The sequence below is a fragment of the Rhinatrema bivittatum genome, chromosome 2, assembly GCF_901001135.1.
Source record: "Rhinatrema bivittatum chromosome 2, aRhiBiv1.1, whole genome shotgun sequence".
Classification (NCBI taxonomy): domain Eukaryota; kingdom Metazoa; phylum Chordata; class Amphibia; order Gymnophiona; family Rhinatrematidae; genus Rhinatrema; species Rhinatrema bivittatum.
Genome location: NC_042616.1, coordinates 765,517,094 through 765,529,621, shown reverse-complemented (window position 1 = coordinate 765,529,621; position 12,528 = coordinate 765,517,094). Strand labels below are relative to the sequence as shown.

General features: G+C 40.3%; 1 protein-coding gene across 4 annotated transcripts in view; it reads right to left on the bottom strand.

The window, feature by feature from the left end:
- The window catches only part of NSMCE2 (NSE2 (MMS21) homolog, SMC5-SMC6 complex SUMO ligase), a 583,410-nt gene that overhangs the window by 302,666 nt on the left and 268,216 nt on the right, over positions 1-12,528 (bottom strand). For all 4 annotated transcript variants that reach the window (XM_029592015.1, XM_029592016.1, XM_029592017.1 and 1 more), the window contains exon 4: positions 4,169-4,322. In XM_029592015.1, coding sequence (XP_029447875.1) covers positions 4,169-4,322 — 154 coding nt within the window. The remainder of the gene's footprint in view (positions 1-4,168; positions 4,323-12,528) is intronic.

Here is a 12,528-nt window from a genome sequence, read left to right as displayed (position 1 = left end):
GACAGATCCTCTGGAGGAGAACGCCTTCTATCTTCAGGAGGGGAGGGCTCTGAAGGCAGATCATCGGTATCCTGGGAAGAATCATCAGTCCAAGGATCATAAGGTTGATCACCAGCTCCCTGAGGATCTTTAGAAAGGAGAAATGGCATTAATCCTGAAGGACCAGGCCTAGGCATCGATGGCGGCACCAACAGTGGCACCAACGGAACTGGCGACATCGATGGATGAGTCGGTGGCAGAATTCCAGACGGTATGGGTATCGGTATTTCTTTGTCTTCTGATGACACAGGTATTGGCATTGAAGGAAGAGGACACACCGGTGTTTTCGGTTCCAGCGGTGGAAGGGCACCGAGCAACGCATCTAATCTACTTAGTACCAGTGCGAGCGCCATGGGAATCGGATCGGTGACCGGCTCGGGCACTGGTATCAGCATCGATGGAGGCTGGAAGCCGTACAGTGCTTTACTGATGGCCTCTTGGATAATCCAATCCAATTCCTCCCAGAAGCCTGGGGCATGGAACTCTGGCACCGGAATAGGAGGCAGCACTGGTGTAGCCGGAGGGTCCACCGGTGAAAGTGGAGTCACGGCTCCCTGCACCGATGAAGGTGGGGAACGCCTCGCTGACACGGTCGCAGAGGAGGATGGGGCCTTCTCTGGACGGTATTTCTTTGTTGGTGGCTCTGTCGACGCCGATGCCAAGGACTTGCCTGGTTCGGTGGACTGAGCCTTCCGATGCCAGTGTCGGTCCATTTCCTGAGGTGAAGAGGAAGAAGTTGACACCTTCGGAGTAGTTGATACCGGTCGGACAGCACCGGTGTCCCATTGCTGACGAGAGGTCGATGGCACCGGCTCAGATGAAGTCGAAGCAGTCGATGGAGTCGGGAATTTTGAATGAAAAAGAAACTCCATCTTCTCCAAACGGGCTTTGCGGCCCTTCGGCGTCATTTGGGCACATTTGGTGCAAGTTAGGGTATCATGGTCGGACCCTAAGCACAATACACAAACTGTATGCAGGTCTGTGATGGACATTGTCCGAGGACAATCGGGGCACCGATGAAAACCCGATGCCATGGCTTCGACAAAAATGTAGCCGCGGTGCGGTCAATGGCCGGTAAGCCCTGAAGGGAAAACTCGACGAGAATTGACTGCAAGCGAGGGTAAAGCCTTACCTTTTGACCGCGGAGTACAGATATCAATAGGGGCACCCCTATGGGGTAGAATCTTTTGAAAATTTTTAAAGAAGTTCCGTGAGGAAAATTCCTGTCAGGAATCTCAAGAGAGCTCCTTAACCCGCGTGGCTACTGCTGTGCAGACAAAAAGAGACTGAAGGGGACCCCTGCTGGATGCAGGGTCAGTGCATTGCTGGGCATGCCCAGTAGGTGCCAGTCAAAGTTCTAGAAACTTTGACAAAAGTGTTCTGTGATGTCACCCATATGTGAGGACTACCATCCTGCTTGTCCTGTGAGAATTTTCTTTCCTGTTCCTTTGTCTATGCACACAAATTCATTTTCTGGTCTCACAGGTAGACGAAGGAGACAGAACCTGGCAAATTGCAATGGACAATACAGCAACTTTCTAATCTATATAGGAAAATCATGTCAAAAATCAAACATAGCCTAAGACTCGACTTGTGCTCTTCACCTTGCTGTGAACAACTTGCTGTGAACAACCTTGCTGTGAACAACTTTCCTGAGTATGTGCCTCATGTCTCCTTTCTGGGCATATTCAAATCTTGCCTAAGTAATCACTTTTTTGAGATGGTTTTAAAATCTTAAACCCTGGGTCTTCTCACTTATAGCCTTGTTGATTTTAACCATGTTTACTGTAATAAATATATTTCCTGAATACCTGCTGTCATCTGGCCTAAACGCTGGCTCCTATGCTGCTCCCTTTTCCATCCAGGAAGCTTCTGTCATTGCCTTGCTGCTTTCCTGTGCTGTGGACCATTGCTTCCTCTCTTAGCCCAGTGGGACTTTTAGCCCCACCCACCTTCAACAGCACCTCTGGGCGCTGGGCTAAGAGGAGGTCGAGGACACCTTATGACTTTTTTGTGTGGGGAAGGACTGCGCAAAAGGAGCTTGCACTTTTGTGCACCCCCTTCATGCGCTTGGAATGCCTGAAGCGGTTGCTGACTTTTCTTTTTACCCCCACTGGATTTATGAAGCCTGAACCTCATATACCAGTACTGATGGTCATGGGACTAAATTGGAATCTAGTCAAATGGGATTGCTGTGAGTATCCTGTTATTAACCGGTTTGTTTTCTTTAACAAAGCACAGACCGGAACATCTAATGGAGACTTTCAACTTAGAATTAATGTTGATTAATGCACAGTCAATTTCCAAGAAAGGGCCATTTATTTTTTTTACTTATTATGTGACTGAAGCTTAATAACTTTGTGTCACAGAATCTTGGTTATCTGATTCAGATACAGAATTACTCAACCAACTTTATCTCTCTGGCTACAATGTTTTATCTTAACATGTCCTAATAGAAGAGGCAGTGGTTTTTAGTAATTTTTAAATATTTATTTAATTTTAAACATTCAACATGCCCCTAGAGTCTCCATTTGATGTTTTACTTTTAACTATCCAGTATGTGAACATACTGTATGTTTATTTTATGTCCTCCCGGGCTCATGATTTTAAATATGTGGTCACTGAGTTTTTAGCTTATCTTTAGGTTTAAAATCCACTGTTGTCCTTGGGGATTTTAACTTCCATATGGATGTTAAACTACAGTACTATCAAATACATGCGAGACCTTCCTTGAAATCATGTTGGCCCTTGGTTGGACCCTGTAGATTTAAGAATCCGCACATAAACATGGGTATTTACTTGATTTAATTTATTCATAGTTTCTTGTAAATGCCTCAAGTAACTTTCATTAAAAAGGTTCCCTGGTCTGCACATTCCCTTTCATGAAAAACTCATATTTTCAATAATACAACCCATGCCCCTTTTCAATTAATAAGTACAAACACGTAGATCTTGACTTCTTCTGTGAACATGTATTTTTATTTTTATATACCGACATTCTTGTATAATATACAAATCATATCGGTTTACATTAAAACAAGAGGTGCAGGAAAAAAGTTACCTTTGTCAAATACATTTAACATTAATAACAATGAAAACTGGTAACAAGGGATAACAACTATGACAAAAGAGAAAGGTAAACAAATGTTACTAGTACTTTACAGGCAGTTAAAGCCTTCAATTTGACCTTAGCCTCAGCAATGAATGATTTAGCCTCTCTAAAACTAGATACTATTACATGTAAAAACATCACTTTGTGGTTTACCCCTGCTCTACGGTTGGCTAAGCAAGAGCTTTGTAAACTGGAACACTCTTGGAGAAAAGAGCCACTGGACAATAAAGATGAGTAGTACAAGGTCGCTTTAGCAAAATACAGACATCTTACTGAATCTGTCAAGAATTTTTATTTTATACAGTTAAAACGTTTGATGACATCTACCCCTGTTCCTGACTTTAGTTACATATTGCAAGGAATCTTCAGCACTGCAAAGAATTTGCATAATATTTTGAAGATAAAATATTAAAAATTTGTAACAGTGTTAGCCCTCGGAACCCTTCTGAATCCAGGCTTGCTCTGCTCACTAGAATTCCTACCTCTTCTTTTTGGGATAGCTTTTCTCCTGTAACATTAGAGGAGATTGTTGGCACTATCTCTAAATTGAATCCATCCCTTTCTCCCTTAAATCGGTAACTCCAACTCTTCATAAAAAGTGTGTGTCAAGATTTGAATAAGTACATTACCAAAATTGTAAACCTTTCTTTATCAGAGGGATGTATGCTCCCTGAATTGAAGAGAGCTTTGGTTAAACCACTACTGAAGAAACCTTCTTTAGTCCAATCAGTTTTTTGCAACTATAGACCCATTTCCACACTACCTTTATTAACAAAATCATTGAGTGTGGTGTTATTGCAATTCAAAATAAGATCTGTTTCACTATAGGAAATGAGGCTAAAATAAATGGTACTGACTTTGAATTCAGCACCCATGAAATGCAGAGTCGTAGTTCAAAATTGAAAATCAGCCCCATATCGGCCTGCCAATTTGCTCATAAGGTGCATTATTTTATAACAAGATTTGTAACATTTAAAAATTGCTCATTGAGTAAGAAATAAAAACATGCACACATACCTTGCTTCCTCATCTCCTTCAGCTGGTCTTTGAACTGGAGGTATCTTTCATTTCTTCTCAGATCAGCACCTGTATTTCTGTCCTGCAGGGCAGAAAATTTCTCCTTCACTAGTGCTTTTAAATCTGGTATCTTTTCAGGTTGATCACGTTTTATCTAAATGAAAAAAACAACCATAAAAATATCATTTCTATATACCCACTTAAACTGTATGCTCATCACTCTATCTACTCCTGCTTGAACAACACTGTGCGCAGTCAATGCTACATGATATGATGGGAGAGGGGATGGTAAACAAAACATAAGAACATTAAAATAGACATGGGTAAGTCATATTTTTATTTGACATTTTCTATACCGATCTTCATGACAAGATTCATATCAAACCGGTTTACATGGAACTTAGGGATTAACTAAATAACCATATAACAGGAAGGCCAAAGCACAGTTACATATAACAGGGAGATTGAACTTGGGGGCTAGGGTAGCCAGGAAGTAAAAGGATAGCAAAAAACTAGAGGTAGAATACATATGTATATACTGGGGCTGAACCGAGAGTCTAGCCAATTGGGCTGAGTCTGTTTGAGAAGTATGTTGATATATTAGAACTTAAGGGAAGGCTTGGCGGAAAAGCCAAGTCATATAATTCAAAAGGCGAGCTGAAAATTCTGGCATGGAAATAAAGAGTCAAATATGATCCAAGCCAAGTTGATTAGCACAGAAAAACTCCTAACCCCAAAACCCCAAGCTTGTTTTCCAATCTTTCTTATGTGTGTCTGTGATTAGATGTACCCTTTCTCTGTTCAATTCCTTTTTCTTCTTCACCACAGTTATCTGCCACCTCATTACATTTCCTCCTTTAAGACTTTTCTCGTTTTCCTCTGTTCCTCTCATTTTGCTTTCCTTCTGATTCTATCTTATTTCACTTCTCCACCTCCTGTACGTGTACTGTACAGCTCTCTCTCTCTCTCTTCAGCCCTTTCAGTCTTTCATTCCCTCTATTCTATTCTAACTCCTTTGCCATTTCCCCTCTTCCATCTTATTCCTTCTCTCACTCACTCCCTTCTCCCACCTTCATCTGTTCAGGTCTGTCTCTCTTACCCTTTTCCAAGCCAAAACAAAGAAACAAAGAACAATATTATGGATGATAAGGACAGTAGTATCCAACTAGTCTGTCCAGGTTCCTTTTGTGTTGGGTTCTGGACTTCTAGAGTACCAGTTAGGTTAAATGGGGGAGCACTTTTTGGAGGCACTGTCAGAGTGGGAAGATCATTCTAAAGGAGAATCTTGGGCAACCTGCTAAATTAAAAGAAGCTATAGTAAGGATAGGGAATCCTTTGTTTTCAGTGTAAACCGATTTTCACCCATAAATTCCCAGATTTTTTTTTAAAGGTGACACCTGGATCAGATGGTATACACCCCAGAGTTCTGAAATTTCAGACCTATTAGTAAAAATTTGTAACCTATCATTAAAATCACCAATTCTCAAAGACTTACATTGGCTGCCAATTCACTACAGAATTATATATAAGTCCATCACCATTATTTACAAAACCATACATCAACACTCTCAGCTCAACCTTCAAATTCCTCTCAAAAAATTTACTTCCAACAGACCAATCAGAGAGTCCTACAAAGAATCCTTACAAGTACCACATTCCAAAACCATGCGACACATAACAACCAGAGACAGGGCTTTTTCCACCGCAGGACCAACACTGTGGAACTCCATCCCACCAGACTTGCGACAGGAACACTGCCTCCCCACTTTCAGGAAAAGACTCAAAACGTAGCTTTTTATGAAAGCATTTCCTGACCTAAACTGAACCTTAATCAGTCTTTGACCATTCACTCTGACTTTACCTTAATATAGCAATTAACTCCACAGCATTAGGGCAATTCGTTATTACCTCAAATGCATTGATAGGCATATATGTCTCATATGTATTTAGTTTAAAACCCCTGCTTCTTTTCTCTGTTCCAAGTTATATTACTCCCTTGTTTTATTGTAACTGCAACCCTTAACTTTCACTTGTATATTGTTTACTATTACTACTACCTTTATAATTTATGTTATTTATTGTTATTTATGACCTCTTGTTACCTCCTCACTTGTTAATTGTAAACCGACATGATGCGATACCCATCGCGAATGCCGGTATAGAAAAACTTTAAATAAATAAAATAAATAAATAAATAAATAAAATCATCCATTGTACCTGAAGACTGGAGGATAGAAAATGTAACCCCAATATTTAAAAAGGGCTCCAGGGGTGATCCAGGAAACTACAGACCGGTTAGCCTGACTTCAGTGCCAGTAAAATAGTGGAAAGTGTTCTAAACATCAAAATCACAGAACATATAGAAAGACATGGTTTAATGGAACAAAGTCAGCATGGCTTTACCCAGGGCAAGTCTTGCCTCACAAATCTGCTTCACTTTTTTGAAGGCGTTAATAAACATGTGGATAAAGGTGAACCGGTAGATGTAGAATACTTGGATTTTCAGAAGGCGTTTGACAAAGTTCCTCATGAGAGGCTTCTAGGAAAAGTAAAAAGTCATGGGATAAGTGGCGATGTCCTTTCGTGGATTGCAAACTGGCTAAAAGACAGGAAACAGAGAGTAGGATTAAATGGACAATTTTCTCAGTGGAAGGAAGTGGACAGTGGAGTGCTTCAGGGATCTGTATTGGGACCCTTACTTTTCAATATATTTATAAATGATCTGGAAAGAAATACGACGAGTGAGATAATCAAATTTGCAGATGACACAAAATTGTTCAGAGTAGTTAAATCACAAGCAGATTGTGATAAATTGCAGGAAGACCTTGTGGGCATCCAAATGGCAGATGAAATTTAATGTGGATAAGTGCAAGGTGATGCATATAGGGAAAAATAACCCATGCTATAATTACACAATGTTGGGTTCCATATTAGGTGCTACAACCCAAGAAAAAGATCTAGGCGTCATAGTGGATAACACATTGAAATTGTCGGTTCAGTGTGCTGCGGCAGTCAAAAAAGCAAACAGAATGTTGGGAATTATTAGAAAGGGAATGGTGAATAAAACGGAAAATGTCATAATGCCTCTATATCGCTCCATGGTGAGACCGCACCTTGAATACTGTGTAAAATTCTTGTCGCCGCATCTCAAAAAAGATATAATTGCGATGGAGAAGGTACAGAGAAGGGCTACCAAAATGATAAGGGGAATGGAACAGCTCCCCTATGAGGAAAGACTAAAGAGGTTAGGACTTTTCAGCTTGGAGAAGAGACGGCTGAGGGGGGATATGATAGAGGTCTTTAAAATCATGAGAGGTCTAGAACGGGTAGATGTGAATCGGTTATTTACTCTTTCGGATAGTAGAAAGACTAGGGGACACTCCATGAAGTTAGCATGGGGCACATTTAAAACTAATCGGAGAAAGTTCTTTTTCACTCAACGCACAATTAAACTCTGGAATTTGTTGCCAGAGGATGTGGTTAGTGCAGTTAATATAGCTGTGTTTAAAAAAGGATTGGATACGTTCTTGGAGGAGAAGTCCATTACCTGCTATTAAGTTCACTTAGAGAATAGCCACTGCCATTAGCAATGGTAACATGGAATAGACTTAGTGTTTGGGTACTTGCCAGGTTCTTATGGCCTGGATTGGCCACTGTTGGAAACAGGATCCTGGGCTTGATGGACCCTTGGTCTTACCCAGTATGGCATTTTCTTATGTTATTATGGTTTAAACCGATATTGACCCTAATTTTAGGCTGATTAAAAAGCTGGGCCAGAGTTGCAGATGCAGTGTTTTAAGGCCTCCAGCCAGTGCTGGAAGCCGGCATGACCCAAAGCGCATGCTGTGTTTCAAGTCTCACCCTCCACCAGTGGAAGTGCTCCCCTTCCACTGCTGCCCGTGCCGTGTTTCAAGTTCTGCCGCCTCACCCCACAAGTAGCCAAACTGCTTGCTGTCTGATGCAATGAATGCATTTCAAGCAGGCCCTGTCCACCAGATGCACTTTCCGGCAGGCTGCATAAAAGCAGACGTGAGGTTTTCGAGTGAAGGAGCCTCAGTAAGTGTACTGCCAAGATTTATTTTATTTTATTTATTGGTTTTCTATACCGACGTTCATAATTAAATATCACATCAGTGTACAACTTAATTATAAATGCCCTATTAAAAGCATTTAAAATCAACAATAAAAGAAATACAAAACTTTGTTGCGCATAAAAATATAACACAATCTTAAAATTTCAAATTTAAAAGAAACTAAACTTTGCTGAAAAGATAAGAATTTAAAATAGATTTTAAAAAACTATGTTTAAGAGAAGGCTTGTTGGAATAGCCAAGTTTTTAGATCTTTTTTAAAGGCTTTAGTGTTAGGCTCAAGATGTAGATCTTGTGGGAGAGAGTTCCATAATAGCGGTCCTGCAAAGGAAAGTGCTCTCTCGAGCTGTGTTTAAATGCACAGATTTAGGGGATGGCACTGGTAAGGATCCATTGTTTGCTGACCTGGTGGATCTCTGGATAGAGAGAAGAAGCCTGGAGTCACCACTGGTAAGGATATATGCTGTTGCAGTATATGGAGGGGGGAATGGGGGAGGGAGATTCTCGGGATGGAAGGAGAGATGGGAGAGGTACATTAGGCAGAGGATCAAGGTAGAGATGGGGATGTTGCCGAGTGGGTGGGTGGGAGAATCTGACAATGTTTTATTATCCTGGCTTCTGTCCACCAAAATAAATTCTGATATTTATCCAGAAAAATTTGTCATTTTTTCCAACTGTCTCCTGTTTTTGTTCTTATCATAATAAATCCTGATAAATTCCTAGGAAAAATAAAAGAGCAATAAAAATTGAAAATGAAGGTCCCTAAGTAAGGATAACAAATCTTAATGTTATAAAAGTAAGAAGAAAAAAAAAAAAGACTGGTATGATTTTCAAAAGAGGTGGCTGAAAAATAAGGGCAAAAAGAATAGCATTGAAAAGGTACAAAGGATCTCAGAAAGGGGAAGAATACCTGGAAAAACTATGGAATATGCACAGAAGGTGACAAAAAAGAATTTGAAACACTAAATGATGACCTTTACTCAGTGTTTACTAAAGTGTTCAGTGTTCATAATAGTCCAGTACTAATATCAAGCTCACTGGTCTGTAGTTTGCTGAATTACCCCTGCAATCTTTAAAAAAAAAAAAAAAATTGGTGTTACATGGGTTTCCCTGAAGTCTTCGGGTGCAGTGGCAGATTTTAATGATAGGTTACAAACTGTCATCTTTATTTCAGCATTTATAATCCACTAAATCCAATAGTTCACAGCGGATTCCAAGTAAAACATATATAAAAATTACATTGACACCACAATTAACATAGAAAAACATATCACATATAAAACTATAAATTGACAAAACCAGAAATAAAACAGACTCGCAAAATATAAAGTAAAACACATAACTATGAGGTACATTTTAAGAGCTACGCGTGGATGCACATGTGCATGTTTGTCAGCATGCAAACATGGAAACGGCGATTTTAAAATATAAGTGTGTGTGTTTTCAAATCAGCTATTCACGCACACGATTGACGCATCTGCACGCAAATGCCGCCTTGCTCGAGTAAGCTGGGGGGAGGGGGGGGGGATTTTCCTAGACACTCAATGCATTCCCAGTTTGCCCAATTAATCAATCGCCCTTCCTGAACTCCTTTTAATTTGCCTACCTTTTACCCTGTTAGGCCAGACCCCCTAAACCTCGTTAACTATCCTTTTTTTTAATTTTATGACACACATGCTGTCCAAAGAAGTAAAGTTATGTGGCCTTTTAAAATTGACCAGTATGCTAAGACAGATATTCAACAACATATTTGTGCCTTCCCATTTAGAAACAGCTGTCATCATGTGGCCCTTCTCCATTAGCCCTCTGGAAGAGAACGGTTTTTAGTTTGAATATTTTTGACACTGTAACAGGAATACAAATAGCAAAAGAAGAAAAAATAATTGTAACAGTTTTCTCCTCCACCCACACCCATTATGAAGAAACAGCTCAGATCGTCTAATAGGTCAGATGTCGAACTCTTGTACATCTGACCCCAGCTAAAGAATACAAGTGCTTCTCACTGATCCCTCCATTAATCCCCCCACCCTAATCCATGTGAAAAGTGGGCAAGACAATACGCAAAAACAATATACAGAAATTTCCCTACCAAGTATTCAAAATTAGACTTCTAGCTCTGTAGAAAGGCTGTACAAATACAAATCCCACACTTTCAAAAACTTTGTCCTGGAAGGAAAGGATGAGAGAGTAGCTAAAGATTCCATGACCTTCATATTATGAATGGCATTGCCAGAAAGACAGTGGGCTCAGCTCTCTCCAAACCAGCAAGATAGAACGTTTACCCTGTACAAGAAATTTCCTAACCTGCCACCTCTCGCTGTCTTTCTGTACATATCTGAATAAGCCCACGTGGAATAGCATGAGTTCTGAGAGTAAAGGAATGTTACCACCTAACAAAGTATTAAAATAAGTAAGAATTCTCTTCCAAAAATGAGAAATTATCAGACAGTACCGGGAACCCGGTTCTAAAGAGCATTTTAGACACACCTCAGTAGGGGTGAGCTTAGCCTTAAAAGTCAGTACTTGGGAGATGAATGCTCTATTTATGAATTTAAATTGCATTTCCCGTAAATAACTGTTAGTAGACACAAGTTTCACCTCCCTAAAACATGAAAATAAAGATTGACTAGTCAGTTGAAACCCACTTTCCAAGCGCCACCACGCTAAAAGAACAGTGATCCAATCATCTTGCTCCAAATGCTGCCACTCCTTCTGAATCTGAGAGAGGGACAGTTTTCTGCACTCGCTATGAAAGAAATCATCCAATTTATTGATCACAGTTAAAGCCAGGTCCTCTGGACATAAGGATTGTATGTAATGATGCAACTGAACATAAGAGAAACAATCTAAAGCCCTCAGCCCAATCTGCATTTGTAAAGTTGAAAAAGATAAAATCCTCCCATTATTGGCTAGTACCTGTTGAAGCTGAGTAATACCCCGCTCTGACCAAAAGGAAAAACACCTGGACTGAGATCCAGGCTGAAAGTTTAAATTCCCCTTTATTGGTACAAAGGGCATGCAAGATGCAGATAACTTCAACCTCTTCATCAAAGTCTTCCAAGCCCATCTAAGAGGAGATAACAACAGATGAGTGGCTAGGTCATGAGGAAGGCGGTACCAGGGAGCATGCAAAACATAACGCAGATCCAAATTATGCATAACTGCTCTATCACTCGCACTAAAAGTAAAAAGGAAGGCCTCATATAGGCAATCCCTCACTATCTGTAATAGGCATGCCAAATTATAAGCCACCAAGTCTGGAAGGCCCAACCTCCCATGTGACCAAGGTGTTTTCAGCCGTGACAGGGCGATTCAAGCTTTCTTGCCTGCCCATAGGAAGTGCAAAAGCATTTTATTTAAGGCTCAAATCTCTTTACCTATCAAACACAGGGGCAACGTCTGTAAAATATTTAACCACTGAGGGAACAAGATCGTCTTAAAAAGATTTACCTGTCCACCGAGAGACAATGGCAAAGAATGTCAAACAGTCAGTTTATCTTTAGTGATATTGAGCAGTGGGGAAATGTTAAGTGCATATAATCGACCGAAGTTCAATGTGACAATAATTCCCAAGTAACAAAAAGAGCCCTTTACCCATTTCAATGGAAACTCTCCTATCCACTTTTCCCGAATTGTGCCAGGGTATGCCAAAGCTTCAAACATGTCTGTATTCAATTTAAACCTGGAGAATTCCCCAAAGACCTGAAAATGTTGCAGCAAATTTGAGAGAAGATGCTGGATTACATAAAAAGACTAATAAATCATTTGCAAAGGCATCATATTTGAAAGTGGTGGAGCCCAGAGTAATCCCATCAGAGTTCTGGATTGCTACCAATTTATTTTATTTATTTATTTATTTAGAAACTTTTATATACCGGTATTAGTGGGGACATCATACCGGTTTACATTAGAACAAAAGACTTGAAAGTACATATTAACAGGGGGAGAAGAACATGGAGGGGGTTAACCAGAAGCAGTATGGAAGCGATAGATAAATAAAACAAAAACAAACATAACATAGCAATATAGTAATATAGTTAAATCCTTAACATAAGGAATATGCGATCACCGTGAGGTGGTGCAGGGGTGGAGAGGGGTATACTATTCTGGATAGGCTTGTTTGAACAGTAGTGTTTTTAATTTCTTTTTAAATTTGATAGCACATGGCTCGAGGCGCACATGCACAGGGAGGGAGTTCCAGAGGGAGGGGCCTGCAATAGTGAGGGCACGTTCGCGAGTGGAAGAGAGATTGGCAGTTTTCAGAGAGGG